At 42.7% G+C, this 20,383-nt stretch overlaps 1 protein-coding gene across 1 annotated transcript in view; it reads right to left on the bottom strand.

The window, feature by feature from the left end:
• The window catches only part of itih3b (inter-alpha-trypsin inhibitor heavy chain 3b), a 290,232-nt gene that overhangs the window by 256,628 nt on the left and 13,221 nt on the right, over positions 1 to 20,383 (bottom strand). The window contains exons 8-9 of the mRNA XM_034167581.1: positions 12,409 to 12,577; positions 12,209 to 12,319 (exon numbers count right to left, since the gene is read on the bottom strand). Of these exons, the coding sequence (XP_034023472.1) occupies positions 12,209 to 12,319; positions 12,409 to 12,577 (280 nt within the window). The remainder of the gene's footprint in view (positions 1 to 12,208; positions 12,320 to 12,408; positions 12,578 to 20,383) is intronic.

Raw genomic sequence — 20,383 nt, forward strand, 5'->3', positions numbered from 1 at the left:
GAGTACGGATCTGGTTAGACACCATATTTCTAAGATTTGTGGGGCCAAGTACAATAACTTCAGTTTTATCTGAGTTTAAAAGCAGGAAATTAGAGGTCATCCATGTCTTTATGTCTGTAAGACAATCCTGCAGTTTAGCTAATTGGTGTGTGTCCTCTGGCTTCATGGATAGATAAAGCTGAGTATCATCTGCGTAACAATGAAAATTTAAGCAATGCTGTCTAATAATACTGCCTAAGGGAAACATGTATAAAGTGAATAAAATTGGTCCTAGCACAGAACCTTGTGGAACTCCATAATTAACCTTAGTCTGTGAAGAAGATTCCCCATTTACATGAACAAATTGTAATCTATTAGATAAATATGATTCAAACCACCGCAGCGCAGTGCCTTTAATACCTATGGCATGCTCTAATCTCTGTAATAAAATTTTATGGTCAACAGTATCAAAAGCAGCACTGAGGTCTAATAGAACAAGCACAGAGATGAGTCCACTGTCTGAGGCCATAAGAAGATCATTTGTAACCTTCACTAATGCTGTTTCTGTACTATGATGAATTCTAAAACCTGACTGAAACTCTTCACTAATGAAACTAATGAAAATAACTCAGACAGAACAATCGGAGAGAAAGAGTCTAACCAAATACCGGCATCACTGAAAGCAGCCAAAGATAATGATATGTCTTTGGGATGGTTATGAGTAATTTTTTCTCTAATAGTTAAAATTTTATTAGCAGAGAAAGTCATGAAGTCATTACTAGTTAAAGTTAAAGGAATACTCGGCTCAATAGAGCTCTGACTCTTTGTCAGCCTGGCTACAGTGCTGAAAAGAAACCTGGGGTTGTTCTTATTTTCTTCAATTAGTGATGAGTAGTAAGATGTCCTAGCTTTACGGAGGGCTTTTTTATAGAGCAACAGACTCTTTTTCCAGGCTAAGTGAAGATCTTCTAAATTAGTGAGACGCCATTTCCTCTCCAACTTACGGGTTATCTGCTTTAAGCTGCAAGTTTGTGAGTTATACCACGGAGTCAAGCACTTCTGATTTAAAGCTCTCTTTTTCAGAGGAGCTACAGCATCCAAAGTTGTCTTCAATGAGGATGTAAAACTATTGACGAGATACTCTATCTCACTTACAGAGTTTAGGTAGCTACTCTGCACTGTGTTGGTATATGGAATTAGAGAACATAAAGAAGGAATCATATCCTTAAACCTAGTTACAGCGCTTTCTGAAAGACTTCTAGTGTAATGAAACTTATTCCCCACTGCTGGGTAGTCCATCAGAGTAAATGTAAATGTTATTAAGAAATGATCAGACAGAAAGGGGATTTCATGGAATACTGTTAAGTCTTCAATTTCCATACCATAAGTCAGAACAAGATCTAAGATATGATTAAAGTGGTGGGTGGAGTCATTTACATTTTGAGCAAAGCCAATTGAGTCTAATAATACATTAAATGCAGTGTTGAGGCTGTCATTCTCAGCATCTGTGTGGATGTTAAAATCGCCCACTATAATTATCTTATCTGAGCTAAGCACTAAGTCAGACAAAAGGTCTGAAAATTCACAGAGAAACTCACAGTAACAACCAGGTGGACGATAGATAATAACAAATAAAACTGGTTTTTGGGACTTCCAATTTGGATGGACAACACTAAGAGTCAAGCTTTCAAATGAATTAAAGCTCTGTCTGGGTTTTGGATTAATTAATAAGCTGGAATGGAAGATTCCTGCTAATCCTCCGCCTCGGCCCGTGCTACGAGTGTTCTGGCAGTTAGTGTGACTCGGGGGTGTTGACTTATTTAAACTAACATATTCATCATGCTGTAACCAGGTTTCTGTAAGGCAGAATAAATCAATATGTTGATCAATTATTATATCATTTACTAATAGGGACTTAGAAGAGAGAGACCTAATGTTTAATAGACCACATTTAACTGTTTTAGTCTGTGGTGCAGTTGAAGGTGCTATATTATTTTTTCTTTTTGAATTTTTATGCTTAAATAGATTTTTACTGGTTATTGGTGGTCTGGGAGCAGGCACCGTCTCTACGGGGATGGGGTAATGAGGGGATGGCAGGAGGAGAGAAGCTGCAGAGAGGTGTGTAAGACTACAACTCTGCTTCCTGGTCCCAACCCTGGATAGTCACGGTTTGGAGGATTTAAGAAAATTGGCCAGATTTCTAGAAATGAGAGCTGCTCCATCCAAAGTGGGATGGATGCCGTCTCTCCTAACAAGACCAGGTTTTCCCCAGAAGCATTGCCAATTATCTATGAAGCTCACCTCATTTTTTGGACACCACTCAGACAGCCAGCAATTCAAGGAGAACAGGCGGCTAAACATGTACCTCCCGGTCCGATTGGGGAGGGGCCCAGAGAAAACTACAGAGTCCGACATTGTTTTTGCAAAGTTACACACCGATTCAATGTTAATTTTAGTGACCTCCGATTGGTGTAACCGGGTGTCATTACTGGCGACGTGAATTACAATCTTACCAAATTTACGCTTAGCCTTAGCCAGCAGTTTCAAATTTCCTTCAGTGTCGCCTGCTCTGGCCCCCGGAAGACAATTGACTATGGTTGCTGGTGTCGCTAACTTCACATTTCTCAAAACAGAGTCGCCAATAACCAGAGTTTGATCCTTGGTGGGTGTGTCGCCGAGTGGGGAAAAACGGTTAGAAATGTGAACGGGTTGGCGATGTACACGGGGCTTCTGTTTAGGACTACGCTTCCTCCTCACAGTCACCCAGTCGGCCTGCTTTCCCGGCTGCTCGGGATCTGCTGGAAGGGAACTAACGGCGGCTAAGCTACCTTGGTCCGCACCGACTACAGGGGCCTGGCTAGCTGTAGAATTTTCCACGGTGCGGAGCCGAGTCTCCAATTCACCCAGCCTGGCCTCCAAAGCTACGAATAAGCTACACTTATTACAAGTACCATTACTGCTAAAGGAGGCCGAGGAATAACTAAACATTTCACACCCAGAGCAGAAAAGTGCGGGAGAGACAGGAGAAGCCGCCATGCTAAATCGGCTAAGAGCTAGTAGCTGCGCTAAGGTAGCGGATTCCTAAAAACACACAAAGTGAATAATGTGTAAATAATTTAGAGGTGACTCAGCAGAGGGAGTGCTTTAGTTAAGGCACATGAAGATTACACTGTGAAACAAATCGTTATCTAGTTATCTAGATCAATCTAACTACGCAGATTAAACAGCTAACAGATACAGCAAAACACCGCTGTGCTCCAGAACAGGAAGTGATACAATATCGCAGTGAGAGCCAACCACCAGTAGAGGCCACCAACATCTTTCTGGCAAGGTCACAGGTCCTCTCTATGTCCATTTTTGTGACCTCAGAGTGCTTCATCCTGACATCATTGGCGCTGTGATTGTATCTAGCGTTATGTTCCTTTGTCTGTGTACCCTTCTGCAGCATCAGCACCCTAAGATGGGAGGTAATGTCAGGAGCTCTGTCCCCAGGAGTACATTTAACATAAGCTGGAGTCTGTAACCTGATTTTGAGGATGATAGAATCCCCTATCACTAAAGCCCGGCTTTTCGGCCTGGAGATAGGAGTGGAAGTCACCCGTGGGCTCAAAGAACTCACAACAGGCATATCCAAGGGAGAAAACCAGTTCACAGTGGCAAATGTGACCTGGGTATCGCAACTGGGCACTAAGCCTTACGTGACTTCCTCCGCCTAACCACAGTCCAAAAGCCGTCATCCACAGCAGGCATTTCTAGGCTGATGTTAATGGGCACGCTAGCTGGCCCAACATTAACCTTGTCTGGAGTGCCCTTAACATCTAACTCCATTGAGCTAAGAAGCTGTTCTAGGTTACGGACATAGCTCTCTAAAAGAGCCACCCTATCTGCCAACATCACACAGGATTTATGTAAAGTGTAAAGGAGTGTACTTTGTGCACCAGAAAATTCAAGAGTATAGCCAAGCTAGCTAACAAAAATGCAAAGTAAGTAAGTAAGTAAGGTTTATTTATATAGCACCTTTCAAGATAGAAATCACAAAGTGCTTCACATAAGAACAGAGAAATTAAAAACAGCGGAAACATAAAACCATAATAACTAGGTAAAAGCCAGCCTATACAAAAGGGTCTTTAGCTTCACTTTAAATGTTTCAACAGAGTCCACGGCGCGTAGGTCCAAAGGCAATGCATTCCACATTTTAGGTGCCACCACCTCGAAAGCACAGTCTCCCCTGGTCTTCAGTCTTGTCCTAGGCACAACCAATAGGCCCAGGTCCGAAGACCTCAGAGACCTACTTGTCACATATGGATGTAATAGCTCGGTGATATAAGATGACATTTGACCATGCAGAGCTCTAAAAGTCAGTACTAGAATTTTAAATTGGAGTCTGAAATGGATGGGGAGCCAGTGCAAGGAGGAGAGGATTGGGGTTATATGTGACCTCTTTGATGACCTCATCAGCAGCCTCACAGCCGCATTCTGAACCGTTTGTAAGCGGTCCAAAGAGGACTTGCTAAGGCTAAAAAATAGAGAGTTACAGTAATCCAAACGTGATGACACAAATGCATGAATGATCATCTCCATCTCTGCCCGAGACACAATGCTGCGCAGACGGGCAATATTGCGCAAATGGAAAAAACAAGACTGTGCCAGGCGGGTAACATACGCGTCAAAATTGAGGGAGTGATCGAACGTAACACCCAAGTTCCTCACTGCTGAGCGAACAAAAGGGGCCAGAGAACCAAGATTCCCAACCACAGTGGGAACAAACTCGTCAGGGGCACAAACAAGGACCTCACTCTTTGCTATATTTAAGGACAAATAGTTGGCTGCCATCCAGTCACCAATAACCTCAACACAGTTCTGAAGAGCAGATACCCTAGAGACCCTTTGAGGAGTGAATGAGATGTACAGCTGGATGTCATCCGCATAACAGTGGTAGGAGACATCTTTAAAACTACTCAAGACATGACCAAGTGGGAGCAAATATAGAGCAAACAATATAGGTCCCAGAACAGAACCCTGAGGCACACCACAGGATAGCATGGCAGAGGAGGACATAAATTTACCAGCAGCAACAGCGAAAGTCCTGTGTGAAAGATAAGACAAATCCAGTCCAGAGCAGACCCAGAAATGCCCACCCAAGTCCGCAGTCTCTCAACTAAGACTCCATGATCCACCATGTCAAAAGCTGCAGAGAGATCCAAAAGGACAAGCACAGAATATTCACCTGCATCTCTGCGCATTAAAATATCATTTGAAACTCTGAGAAGGGCAGTTTCTGTAGAGTGCAAGTGGCGGAACCCAGACTGGAATTTATCAAGAATATTATGTTCAGCTAAAACCTCATTAAGCTGTTTGGCTACCACTTTCTCTAAGACTTTGGAAATAAAAGGCAACTTTGAAATTGGTCTAAAATTTTGAAGGAGTGAAGGATCAGCATTAGGCTTTTTTAAAAGAGGGTGAATAACTGCCTGTTTAAAATACTGAGGGACATAGCCGGAAAGCAGTGATCTATTTATTATCAATAAGACAACCGGGCCAATAGAATGGAAGACCTTTTTAAAAAAGGAGGTAGGGACGATATCAAGTGGGCAGGAGGAAGGTTTCAATCTGTCCACCAGACCAGTGAGCTCTTTCAGTGATATAGGTTTAAAACTATCCAGAACTGATGGCCGGGTAAGATAGGGAACAGAAGAAGAAAGAGAGGGATTAATATTTGCCCTGATATCACGAATTTTGCTGATAAAAAAGGACAAAAAATTGTCAGTCTTCATTTGACTGAATGATAGCAGCAGGAGATGCAGGTGTAACAATGTCTCTGATTGTGTCAAACAAACATTTTTGGATTCCGTCGGCTGTTAGAAATTAAAGTGGAAAAATAAGCAGCCCTCGCATCTTTCACCATATTATTAAAAGAGATTAAAAGCTCCTTTAAATGAAGGAGGTGGACCTGGAGCTTTGTAGATTTCCACAACCGCTCCACTTTCCAACATGATCTCTTAACACTACGAATACTGTCATTCATCCAGAGGGAGGAGTTATTCAGAGGGGCGTGTCTGGTTTTAAAAGGAGCCACTCTGTCCAAAATTGAGAGACAATGATGATTAAAAGAATTACCTAAAATATCAACATCTGAACTAAACAACTCATCAAGGTTAAAAGCAGCAGAAAATACATCTGCAGTAAAATGATTAAAAATGCGAGAGCAGCTCACAGGAGGAGCAGACGGACAATCCAGATTAAGAAACAAATTAAAAAGAATACAAACATGATCAGAAATAAAAATATCCTCAGAATAAATAGACTCAATATTAAGACCCAGAGTAAAAACAAGATCTAAAACATGACCTTTGCTGTGTGTGGGGCCAGACACGTGTTGGATCAAGTTGAAAGATTCCATCAGACTGATGAATTTAGCAGCAGATTTATCAGAAGCATCATCAACATGGAAATTAAAATCACCAACAATTAAAAGTCTGGACATCTTGAGAGTTGTAGATAAAAAGTCACTAAACTCCTTGAGGAAGGAAGTGCATTGACCAGGTGGACGATATATTAAAACACAATAAAAAGGATTAGTTCTCACAACTTTTAAAATCAGTGATTCAAACCACTCCTAAGACTCACACAGGAGTAAAATAATGAGCTAAAATTCACAGCAGTTACACTGAAAAAACTAACAGAAGAATTTGAATACTTTGGATGCATTGGTTCTGATTTAGAAGTAGCGCTTCCACAATTTATTTTTCAACCTCTATCAAAGCCATTTAAAGATGTCAGTCATGACTACCGGGACACTGTTGTTGCGGGCAGGAAAAGGGAATCATCCACTGTTTGTAATTCACACAGTAGGTTTTTTTTTTTTTTTTCCTCATAACGTGCCATTTCTGTGTGACAGCGCACAAAGGTTCTCTGGGGTGGACTGTGTGACAACTTTTCCCATACCTGCATTCTCCTGCTACAGGAGAACTCCCCCCTCCCGGCTGCAGGAGCTCTCCTGCAGCATTCTGCACAGCGAACGCTACAGGTGTGAGTTTTGTAGGGGAGACCTGAGCTGTTTTCCCCCTGAGAATGTTTTAATTTATAACTGTCTGAAATACCATTGCCTGCATTTTGACGGCCAAATTTTGTGAAGTAATATTAATATGCTGCATAACTACACAATCAGGTAACAGCTCAAAAAATGTTTTTAACACTAACCCAAATCGAGATTGAATCGAATCAAATCAAATCAGAATAATCGGAATTAAATTGATTCTTAAAATCTAAATTGACACCCAGCCCTAGTTCCAGGCATGTCCATCTGGGAGGAGACCTGGGGAAGACCCAGGACAAGATGGAGAGATTATATCTCCACACTGGCCTGGGAACACCTCAGGATCCACCAGTCAGAGGTGGTCAATGTGGCCCGGGAAAGGGAAGTCTGATGTCCCCTGCTGGAGCTGTTGCCCCTGTGACCCGATCCCGGATAAGCAGTTGAAGATGAGTGATGAGCCAATCACAACTAAGCTGCCTCAAGGTGCTTCACACAAGTAAGGTCTAACCTTACCAACCCCGCTGTTTCGTCTGTGTTTTTGACAGTGTAAATTCTTTTCTTTTTGTTTTTTGTCAGATTCTTGAGAGGATTCATGAAGAAAGTGTTTAAGGAAGAGATGGTTTTACATGATGCACTGGACATACCTGTCACCCAACCATGACTAACAGGTGACAGATGATATTTCAGATTGGGTGGTACTGCATGTAGACTAAGGAATGAGCGTGTATGATATGTATCCTGAGATTGTCATCAATCAATCAATCAATTTTTTTTATATAGCGCCAAATCACAACAAACAGTTGCCCCAAGGCGCTTTATATTGTAAGGCAAGGCCATACAATAATTATGTAAAACCCCAACGGTCAAAACGACCCCCTGTGAGCAAGCACTTGGCTACAGTGGGAAGGAAAAACTCCCTTTTAACAGGAAGAAACCTCCAGCAGAACCAGGCTCAGGGAGGGGCAGTCTTCTGCTGGAACTGGTTGGGGCTGAGGGAGAGAACCAGGAAAAAGACATGCTGTGGAGGGGAGCAGAGATCAATCACTAATGATTAAATGCAGAGTGGTGCATACAGAGCAAAAGAGAAAGAAACAGTGCATCATGGGAACCCCCCAGCAGTCTACGTCTATAGCAGCATAACTAAGGGATGGTTCAGGGTCACCTGATCCAGCCCTAACTATAAGCTTTAGCAAAAAGGAAAGTTTTAAGCCTAATCTTAAAAGTAGAGAGGGTGTCTGTCTCCCTGATCTGAATTGGGAGCTGGTTCCACAGGAGAGGAGCCTGAAAGCTGAAGGCTCTGCCTCCCATTCTACTCTTACAAACACTAGGAACTACAAGTAAGCCTGCAGTCTGAGAGCGAAGCGCTCTATTGGGGTGATATGGTACTACGAGGTCCCTAAGATAAGATGGGACCTGATTATTCAAAACCTTATAAGTAAGAAGAAGAATTTTAAATTCTATTCTAGAATTAACAGGAAGCCAATGAAGAGAGGCCAATAGGGGTGAGATATGCTCTCTCCTTCTGGTCCCCGTCAGTACTCTAGCTGCAGCATTTTGAATTAACTGAAGGCTTTTTAGGGAACTTTTAGGACAACCTGATAATAATGAATTACAATAGTCCAGCCTAGAGGAAATAAATGCATGAATTAGTTTTTCAGCATCACTCTGAGACAAGACCTTTCTGATTTTAGAGATATTGCGTAAATGCAAAAAAGCAGTCCTACATATTTGTTTAATATGCGCTTTGAATGACATATCCTGATCAAAAATGACTCCAAGATTTCTCACAGTATTACTAGAGGTCAGGGTAATGCCATCCAGAGTAAGGATCTGGTTAGACACCATGTTTCTAAGATTTGTGGGGCCAAGTACAATAACTTCAGTTTTATCTGAGTTTAAAAGCAGGAAATTAGAGGTCATCCATGTCTTTATGTCTGTAAGACAATCCTGCAGTTTAGCTAATTGGTGTGTGTCCTCTGGCTTCATGGATAGATAAAGCTGGGTATCATCTGCGTAACAACGAAAATTTAAGCAATACCGTCTAATAATACTACCTAAGGGAAGCATGTATAAAGTGAATAAAATTGGTCCTAGCACAGAACCTTGTGGAACTCCATAATTAACTTTAGTCTGTGAAGAAGATTCCCCATTTACATGAACAAATTGTAATCTATTAGACAAATATGATTCAAACCACCGCAGCGCAGTGCCTTTAATACCTATGGCATGCTCTAATCTCTGTAATAAAATTTTATGGTCAACAGTATCAAAAGCAGCACTGAGGTCTAACAGAACAAGCACAGAGATGAGTCCACTGTCCGAGGCCATAAGAAGATCATTTGTAACCTTCACTAATGCTGTTTCTGTACTATGATGAATTCTAAAACCTGACTGAAACTCTTCAAATAGACCATTCCTCTGCAGATGATCAGTTAGCTGTTTTACAACTACCCTTTCAAGAATTTTTGAGAGAAAAGGAAGGTTGGAGATTGGCCTATAATTAGCTAAGATAGCTGGGTCAAGTGATGGCTTTTTAAGTAATGGTTTAATTACTGCCACCTTAAAAGCCTGTGGTACATAGCCAACTAACAAAGATAGATTGATCATATTTAAGATCGAAGCATTAAATAATGGTAGGGCTTCCTTGAGCAGCCTGGAAGGAATGGGGTCTAATAAACATGTTGATGGTTTGGATGAAGTAACTAATGAAAATAACTCAGACAGAACAATCAAAGAGAAAGAGTCTAACCAAATACCGGCATCACTGAAAGCAGCCAAAGATAACGATACGTCTTTGGGATGGATATGAGTAATTTTTTCTCTAATAGTTAAAATTTTGTTAGCAAAGAAAGTCATGAAGTCATTACTAGTTAAAGTTAATGGAATACTCAGCTCAATAGAGCTCTGACTCTGTCAGCCTGGCTACAGTGCTGAAAAGAAACCTGGGGTTGTTCTTATTTTCTTCAATTAGTGATGAGTAGAAAGATGTCCTAGCTTTACGGAGGGCTTTTTTATAGAGCAACAGACTCTTTTTCCAGGCTAAGTGAAGATCTTCTAAATTAGTGAGACGCCATTTCCTCTCCAACTTACGGGTTATCTGCTTTAAGCTACGAGTTTGTGAGTTATACCACGGAGTCAGGCACTTCTGATTTAAAGCTCTCTTTTTCAGAGGAGCTACAGCATCCAAAGTTGTCTTCAATGAGGATGTAAAACTATTAACGAGATACTCTATCTCACTTACAGAGTTTAGGTAGCTACTCTGCACTGTGTTGGTATATGGCATTAGAGAACATAAAGAAGGAATCATATCCTTAAACCTAGTTACAGCGCTTTCTGAAAGACTTCTAGTGTAATGAAACTTATTCCCCACTGCTGGGTAGTCCATCAGAGTAAATGTAAATGTTATTAAGAAATGATCAGACAGAAGGGATTGTTCAGGGAATACTGTTAAGTCTTCTATTTCCATACCATAAGTCAGAACAAGATCTAAGATATGATTAAAGTGGTGGGTGGACTCATTTACTTTTTGAGCAAAGCCAATAGAGTCTAATAATAGATTAAATGCAGTGTTGAGGCTGTCATTCTCAGCATCTGTGTGGATGTTAAAATCGCCCACTATAATTATCTTATCTGAGCTAAGCACTAAGTCAGACAAAAGGTCTGAAAATTCACAGAGAAACTCACAGTAACGACCAGGTGGACGATAGATAATAACAAATAAAACTGGTTTTTGGGACTTCCAATTTGGATGGACAAGACTAAGAGTCAAGCTTTCAAATGAATTAAAGCTCTGTCTGGGTTTTTGATTAATTAATAAGCTGGAATGGAAGATTGCTGCTAATCCTCCGCCCCGGCCCGTGCTACGAGCATTCTGACAGTTAGTGTGACTCGGGGGTGTTGACTCATTTAAACTAACATATTCATCCTGCTGTAACCAGGTTTCTGTAAGGCAGAATAAATCAATATGTTGATCAATTATTATATCATTTACCAACAGGGACATAGAAGAGAGAGACCTAATGTTTAATAGACCACATTTAACTGTTTTAGTCTGTGGTGCAGTCATCATTAGGTGGACAATGCAAAAAAGACAAGCTTTTGTGATTTCCACCTGACAGCCAGTGTTTCACCCTAAGTGGTTGCTCTTGCTTTGTGCCGCAGCCTCAACTTTACCAAAATTCTGGGTCTTTTAGTGAAGCTTAGGGCTAGTGGCCGGTGATCACCTTAGTATTTCCTGTTGTTTAATGCTGACAAATTATACTGTATATCTTATGTTTCTGATGCCTGATTCTTTTTCTCTCTGTTTAAGGTGCAGCTCCATCCAGAGATGGGCGTGGTAATTGTGCTGGAGACCCTCCTGTCCTATGCACCAACAGTTTTTCCTGTATATTCATTTTGTGAATTGTTTCTGTGAATTGTTCTGTAATTTATGTCTGTAGCATGGCCCAAGCAGAGGGTCACCCCTTTGAGTCTGGTCGCCTTGAGGTTTCTTCCTCAGAGGGAGTTTTTCCTTACCACTGTTGCTCTGGGGGTTAGTAAGATTAGACCTTACTTGTGTTAAGCACCTTGAGGCAACTCTGTTGTGATATGGCGCTATATAAATGAAAATAAATTGAATTGAAAAATTGCTATCACCATACACATAATCAATAACACAGGCATTCAGATCATTTTCCCCACATTGGAAGCTTTCCACGTTTTGGTCATTGTGTCATATAGTGATGCCTTCCCATGCCCAAAGAAGCATCATAACCAGTTCACGACACAGAATGGAATGAGGCACAAGGAAAGATATTTCAACAGTTGTTTCTTTTTCTGGAGATATGTTACCAGGAATAACATGGGACAGTGTAGCAGCCTGTATACAGGCATCTGTGTCCTCTGCATCACGCTGATCAAAACCACGGCAAATCTTACTCACGTGAGTCTACAACCTCAATGGCATCAGAGTGGCCTCCTTTACTGATTGCAATACAAGTATCTTATTCAATCAAATTTTGCTGCAATTCCCAGGTTTCTCCACAAAGTGAAATTCTCCAGAGGAGCCTGCTCCTCAGTTTGACATCATCTGGTTTAAGGTTCAGATAAGGTTTTAGGCATGTTGCATTTTTGGAGCAGGTCAGTTATTTCGTAGGAAATCAATGTAATTAAATAACTAACATGTTCTCATGTGCATATGTGTTTAATGCTTACCGACAGTTGGGTCTCCATCAGTAAGAAGTATAAGGAGAGAAGCTGAACCTTCTCTTTCATGGGCATTCAGCATATGAGTTCCTTCCAACACTGCTGCATTAATGTCTGTGGCTGAAATGACATCAAACACTTTCAGATGTTCCTTAGCTTCAAAATAACTACAGTCCAGCCCCACATATATATTTACTGGACAATCTCACCTCCTCTGTCTGTAATTTTTTTAGCAAAACTCTTTGCACTGTCCACGTTTTCCTTGGTTGCCTGAACAAGTTCTTGTTTCCAGTGAGCAATGTTGCCATCAAAGGTGATAAGACCAAAGAAGTCTTCTTCTGCCAGCTCACCCAAGATGTGGATTAATGCTGTTCGGGTCTGTGTAAAGACACAGTTCAGAAATTACAACTTTTAGAACATTTTTTTAAGGGTCAAACAGGACCACAAAGACAATGCTCAGATAACAGCAATGTTCTTTGAAATCAGTGCTTAGCCTTCCTAAGTGTTGGAAAACAAAAATGCCATTAACTGAAAATTTTATATTTGAGACACTGTATTATATTATGCTGGGTATTTGTACCTGCCCCGTTCACTCTCATGGATGAGGTTCCTGAACAAATTTTGAAAAAGAGATTTCTATGGCCACATTTCTCCATGTAATGTGGAGTTGCGTCAGTAAGGGCATCCGGCGTAAAACATGTGCCAATTCAACATGCAGATCCACCTCGGATTTGCTGTGGCGACCCTGTACAAACAAGGAGCAGTCAAAGGGCATGAGGTGGAGTACACCCTAGACAGGATGCCAGTAATTGCAGGCCCACATATAGACAGACACACATTCAAACTCGCATGCACACCTACAGCCAACTTAAAACCTTAAATTCACCTAACCTATATGCTGATGGAAGTCGGAGAAAGCCAGAACACCCAGAATAAGAATAAGAAATAACTTTATTAATCCCAAAGGAAATTATTTTGTCAGAGTGCCAAAACAGTAAACATTGCTTTTATCTTTTTTTCTACATTGAGAACGAGTATAACATGTTAATGCAAAATGACTGAAAGACACTTGCACAAGATGTTTGACAGTATTGCACACAGCTCTGAGTCACTGAAATCTCTGATCACTATGTGTTCATCCTGCAGAAGGGGGAGGAGTTATACAGTCTGACTGCCACAAGTAGGAATGACCTCCTGTGGCTTTCTGTGGTGCAGCTCAGTGGCACAGGGACCAGACATGAGGTTTTCCGCCACTCAGGAACAACCATCTGGCTCAGGCTCAAGTTTAAGATGTGCTGGAAAATCCTACACAGCTGGAAAGCACATCCCTTCAGCACTCCTCAAGCTGTTCTGCTGGAACTTGCTCTCCAGCTTCCTCTCTGTCTCCACTCCTGAATGCAGCCTTCTCCTTGTTCAGTGTCGCCTTGATGTCCTTGGTCACCCACAGTTTGTTATTGAGGTAATGGTGCACAGTCCTGGTTGGGATGATATTGTTTGTACAGAAGTTGGTATTATCCCTTATGCAGTCTGTAAAGCTATCGATGTCCTCCCCTTGTGCATCAAAGAGCACCCCCCAATATGTCACCTCAAAACATCCACAAAGATGGTCTTCAGCCTCCTGTGACCACCTCCATACCAATCTGGTAATCACAGGTTGCCGCTGAACTGTAGGAATGTAAAGTGGCTCTAAATAGACCAGGTTATGGTCCGCTTTGCTGAGTGGGAGGAGGGCTGTGGCACTGTATGCCTCCTGGACATGAGCATACTGCAGGTCAATTGTCTTATCTCTTGTCTCATAATGCCCCACACATTTTCAATGGGCAACAGATCTGGACTGCAGGCAAGCCAATCTAGTACCCGCACTAGATTGGCACTTGTGGTGTATTCAATTGAATAAAGTTGAAGAGGATTTGCAAATCATTATATACTGTTTTTATTTACAACCCCAATTGCAAAAGTTGGCTCGTTGTGTAAAATGTAAATAAAAACCAAATACAATGATTTGCAAATCCCCTTCAACCTATATTCAATTGAATGTACCACAAAGACAAGATATTTAATGTTCAAGTTTATTGTTTTTGTGTGATTATTTGCTCATTTTGAAATGGATGCCTGCAACACGTTTAAAAAAAAAGCTGGGACAGTGGTATGTTTACCACTGTGTTACATCACCTTTCCTTCTAACAACACTCAATAAGCGTTTGGGAACTGAGGACACTAATTGTTAGAGCTTTGTAGGTGGAATTCTTTCCCATTCTTGATTGATGTACGACTTCAGTTGTTCAGCAGTCGGGCTCTCCATTGTCGTATTTTGTGCTTCATAATGCTCCACACATTTTCAACGGGCGACAGGTCTGGACTGCAGGCAGGCCAGTCTAGTACCTGTACTCTTTTACTATGAAGACACGCTGTTGTAATACGTGCAGAATGTGGCTTGGCATTGTCTTGCTGAAATAAGCAGGGACATCCCTGAAAAAGACGTTGCTTGGATGGCAGCATGTGTTACTCCAAAACCTGGATGTACCTTTCAGAATTGTTGGTGCCATCACAGAAGTGTAAGTTGTCCATTCCATGGGCACTAACATACCCCCATACCATCACAGATGCTGGCTTGTGAACTTTGCGCTGGTAACATTCTGGATGATCTTTTTCCACTTTTGTCCGGAGGACAAGATGTCCATGATTTCCAAAAACAATTTGAAACATGGACTCATCAGACCACAGCACACTTTTCCACTTTGCATCTGTCCATTTCAAATGAGCTCGGGCTCAGAGAAGGCAGCTGCGTTTCTGGATGTTGTTGATGTATGGCTTTCGCTTTGCATGGTAGAGTTTAAACTTTCACTTGTAAATGTAGCGGCAAACTGTGTTAACTGACAATGGTTTTCTGAAGTGTTCCTGAGACCACATGGAAAGATCCTTTACACCAGGAGTGGCCAAGTTTGGTCCTCGAGAGCCACATTCCTGACACATTTAGTTGTCTCCCTGCTCCAACACACCTGAATCCAATGAAAGACTCGCTAGCAGACTTTTAATGAGCCTTTCATTGGATTCAGGTGTGTTGGAGCAGGGAGACAACTACGAGTGTCAGGAATGTGGCTCTGGAGGACCGAACTTGGCCACCCCTGCTTTACACAATGATGTCAGTTTTTAATGCAGTGCCGCCTGAGGGATCGAAGGTCACGGGCATTCAATGTTGGTTTTCGGCCTTGCCGCTTACATGTAGAAAGTTCTCCGGATACTCTGAAGCTTTTGATTATATTATGGAATATAGATGATGAAATCCTAAATTCCTTGCAATTGAACATTGAGAAACATTGTTCTTAAACGGCTGGACTATTTTTTTTCACACAGTTGTTCACAAAGTGGTGATCCTCGCCCCATCTTTGCTTGTGAATGGCTGAACCTTTTGGGGATGCTCCTTTTATACCCAATCATGACACTCACCTGTTTCCAATTAGGTGTTCTTTGAGCATTCATCAACTTTCCCAGTCTTTTGTTACCACTGTCCCAGCTTTTTTGAAATGTGTTGCAGGTATCCATTTCAAAATGAGCAAATATTTGCACAAAATCAATAAAGTTTATCAGTTTGAACATTAAATATCTTGTCTTTGTGGTGTATTCAATTGAATATAGGTTGAAGAGGATTTGCAAATCATTGTATTCTGTTTTTATTTACATTTTACACACAATGTCCCAACTTCATCGGAATTTGGGTTGTACATTTCACACATCTCAGCTTCATTGGAATTGGTGATGCACAAACTGGCCAACAATGGACACAGCCGACTCTGATCCATTCCAACTGGCGGTATGCCACCACAGTAAGCAGCTCGCACAGCAACAAGACCACCTCAGCACTCTTTCTTCTGGGTTTAGCGACCTTGCTAAACACCAGGACTCATTCATGGACTTGGTGAGTGCCCAGATGGGACAATTACTGTCAAGACATGATGATCAGGCTTCTACCATTACAGCCACTAGCAGCACCAGTGTATCTCCACCGGGGCTGTCAGCAGCTGCACTGGCTACCGTACCCAAACCTGTCTACTGCAATCAGCTTTCTCCACCTGAATGCTTCTCAGGCGAGTCCGGTGACATCAGACCATTTATTACTCAGTAAGTTCCCGTCCGACAGGGTGAAGATAGCTTACATGATTTCTCACCTGACTGGTCATGCTTTGGCGTGGGCAACAACTGAGTGGGATTGGCAATCTGCTACCTGTGCCTCTCTCCCAACATTCACCACTGCTCTGCAATTGGTTTTTCAACACACTTCTCTGGGGCATGAAGCTGCACATACCTTGATGAGGCTGAGGCAGGGCGGACGCCGAGTCGCAGACTATGCCATAGACGTCCACATTCTGGCGGCCAAGAGTGAATGGAATCCCCCAGCGTTCAATGACGTTTTCTTCCAGGGGCTTGCCGAAAATGTCCAGCACCAGCTTGATCTGCCAGAACACCTTGACGAGCTCATCGCTCTCGCCACCCGAACCGACTGGAGTCTGCAGGACCGTCCTCGCTGTGCCACCCAGCTACCTCACCGACACTCCGCTACACCTCCTGTCCGCATGTCCCCCTTTGCCATGTCAGCTCGGACCCACTACACCACAGCACAGAGGAGCCCATGCAACTGGGTCGCACTCATCTTTCTTCCCCGAGAAGTGGAAGAAAAATACTTACTGTGGACACTCTGGACACATGATAACTAATTGTCAGGCCAGGGGTGCCACCGTGTGGCAAAAATCCGACTTACGGGTGAGTCTAAACTCTACTACTCCATCCTCAGCACAAAATATATTTTCTGCTAAATTGTCCTCTGAAAATTTGTCTGCTTCCGTGTCAGCTTTTGTCAGTTCCAGTTCTGACAGTAACTTGATTTTGTCCTCTCTTGCGACATCCCTACACCTGAAATTGTTGAAGCTCTCACACCCTCTGGTGGTGCGCACTGTGGATGGCCATGAATTGGATTGCATTACTCACCGTACTCTGTCCGTTTCCATGACAGTGTTGGAGAACCACTCTGAATTAATCATTAATGAATTAATTTTCACGTATTTGACAAAATGACTCATCCGCTCATTCTGGGGCACCCCTGGTTACAATAACACAGTCTGAATAATTTTCATGGGGTTCAGCCTGGAAAAAGTCCTGTCTGTCTAAATCTGCTCGTTCTGAGCTGGTTTCTAACCCGGATGTCGCAGGGGTTCTGTCGTGCTTTCACGATTGGACACTCGTTTTTAGCAAGAGCAAGGCAAAATCTCTACTGCCCCACCAAGATTATGACTGCGCCACTGACCTTCTACCTGGGGCAAGCCCACCTCGGGGAAAGCCCTTTTCACTGTCGGCCCATGAACGCAACACCATGAATGAATATATACAGGAGTCCTTAGGGACTGGTTTGATTCATGCTTCATCATCGCCCACAGGGGCAGGGTTCTTCTTCATTGAGAAAAAAGACAAGTTGCTCCGCCCTTGTACTGATTATCTTGGGCTTCATGACATCACCATTAAGAAGGGTTTGAGTTTTTGTTTGGTTTTGTCAGGGTTTGAGTTTTTGTTTGGTTTTCAGTTTTTATTCTTTTGTTTTGTTAGTTATTTTGCATTTGCATTGGTTTTGGTTGGTTTATTCTCTTGCTGGGTTTTTCTGCTTGGGTTTTCGGTCTCTGTTTCTCTTGTCTCTCTCTTGGTTCTTGGTGATGGGTGTTTCTCTCTCTCTCTCTGGCCACGCCCTGATTCTGGTGTTTTCCATGCTGATTTGCTGATTACCACTTGGGGTTATATAAGCTCACCGGGTGTGTTTGTCCCTCGCCAGTTTGTCATGCCTTGTGCCTTCATTCTAGCTCTGTTCCTACATTCGTATTCCTGCCTCATAGTGTGTACCTGACCTCCAGCCTGTTGCCTCTACCATGCTGTTTGCCTGATGTTTTTTTGGACTCCTGCTTTTTCTGGACTGCTTACTCGTGTACTGACCTCTGCTATCTACCTCATTAAAGCCTTCGCTAAACCAGAGCTGTTTGTACGAGCCATGCATTTGTGTCCTGCAATTCCTGACCATCCAGCCTGATAGAGATATTACGAGGACTGCTTTCTTCCACTTGTGAAATATTGTGAAGATACGTCTCGTACTGGGCTGAGATATGGCTAATGATGAGACCCTGATTCATGCAATTGTCTCTTCTGTTGTTGTTGTCATTTTGGCTGCTCCCGTTTGTTTGGGGTCGCCACAGCATATAGAGAGAGATCCACATTGGTATTTGGCACAAGGTGTATGCCGGATGCCCTTCCTGATGCAACTCCAGTTTTACATGGAGAAACACACACAGCCCCTGGTGTTCCAAAGAGGTCTCCCATCCAAGTACTAACCAGGCCCCACACCACTTAGCTTCTGAGATCTGACGGTATCAGGCTTACACAAAGCAGACTGGCCACCTAGATTGGACTACTACAATGTTCTATTTTCTAGTTTACCACAGTCTAGCATTAGGAGTCTGCAATAGGTTCAAAATGCTGGCAGACTTTTGACAGGAAGCAGAACGTTTTGCCACATTACACCCATTTTGGCATCTCCACTGGCTTCTTGTCCCAGTGAAATTAGATTTTAAGGTTCTGCTACTAACCTATAAAATTGTTCATGGACTGGCACCTCCCTACTTAGCTGACCTAATTAAGCCCTATGTACCAGCCTGGGCTCTGCATTATCAGGGTGTAAGACTACTTTGTGTCCCTAGGATGAATTAAAAAGTCTGCGGGTCACAGAGCTTTCTGTTATTGTGCCCCTATTCTGTGGAATGATCTCCCTGCATCAATAAAACAGTTAAGCCTGGGTCCCACCGAATAATGGACGAAGGATGAATAATGAGCCATGCAGCATGTTTTCTTTGCTATGAGAGGGTTTCTTCAACTATCGTGGAAGAATAGTGGATCTGAATGTCTCTTAGAGGCATTATCTTCAGTTAACGAGGCTCCTCTCTGAGCATGGTGCTAATTTCAAGAAATTCAAAATTTAGCAACAACTGTGTGGGGCAGTTTGTGTACGAGTTACTGCGACGACTTACAGGCATTTGAGTGGTGCTTACGAGGCTGCTAAAAGCACATTATCCCTGCACCTGGCAGCTACGCAGGACCTGAGAGGCTATTTTTGGAGCAGCTGCCCTCTTGCATACACAGTTCCACCTGCTCTGTGTGCTGGACGCGGTGTAGAAAATAATTATTTTGCAGCAGACTAATCATTTTCTGCCAAACCTTGGATGCTGAAAACACCTCTAATCGCTTTTCACACACTGCAGCAGGGATTTTGGTCCACTCCTCCATACAGATCTTCTCTAGATCTTTCAGGTTTAGAGTTTCAGCTCCCTCCAAAGATTTTCTCTTGAGTTCAGGTCTGGAGACTGGCCAGGCCACTAAAGGACCTTGAAATGTTTCTGACAGAGCCCCTCCTTAGTTGCCCTGGCTGTGTGTTTGGGGTCATTGTCATGCTGGAAGACCCAGCCATGACCCATCTTCAATGCTCTTACTGAGGGAAGGAGGTTGTTTGTCAAAATCTCGCAATACATGACCCATCCATCCTCCCTTCAATACAGTGTAGTCGTCATGTCCCCTTTGCAGAAGAGCACCCCCAGAGTATGATGTTTCCACCCCCATGCTTCACAGTTGGGATGGTTTTCTTGGGGTTGGTCTCATCCTCTAAACATGGTAAGTGGAGCTGATTCCAAAAAGCTCTATTCTGGTCTCATCTGACCACATGACCTTCTCCCATGCCTCCTCTGGATCATCCAGATGGTCACTGGTGAACTTCAAACAGGCCTGGACATGTGCTGGCTTGAGAAGGGGGACCTTGCTGCCCTGCAGGATTTTAAATCATGACAACATCATGTGTTACTAATGTAATCTTTGTGACTGTGGTCCCAGCTCTCTTCAGGTCATTGACCAGGTCCTCCTGTGTAGTTCTGAGCTTTCTCAGAATCATCCTTCCCCCCAAAGTGAGATCTTGCGTGGAATCCCAGGCCGAGGGAGATTGACATCTTGTGTTTCTTCCGCTTTCTAATAAATAATCATAACAGTAGTTGTCTTCTACCAAGCTGCTTGCCTGTTGTCCTGTAGTCCATCCCAACCTTGTGCAGGTCTACAGTTTTGTCCCTGGTGTCCTTAGACAGCTCTTTGGTCTTGGCTATGGTGGACAGG

Source organism: Thalassophryne amazonica, chromosome 3 (genome assembly GCF_902500255.1).
Source record: "Thalassophryne amazonica chromosome 3, fThaAma1.1, whole genome shotgun sequence".
In the NCBI taxonomy this organism is placed as follows: Eukaryota; Metazoa; Chordata; class Actinopteri; order Batrachoidiformes; family Batrachoididae; genus Thalassophryne; species Thalassophryne amazonica.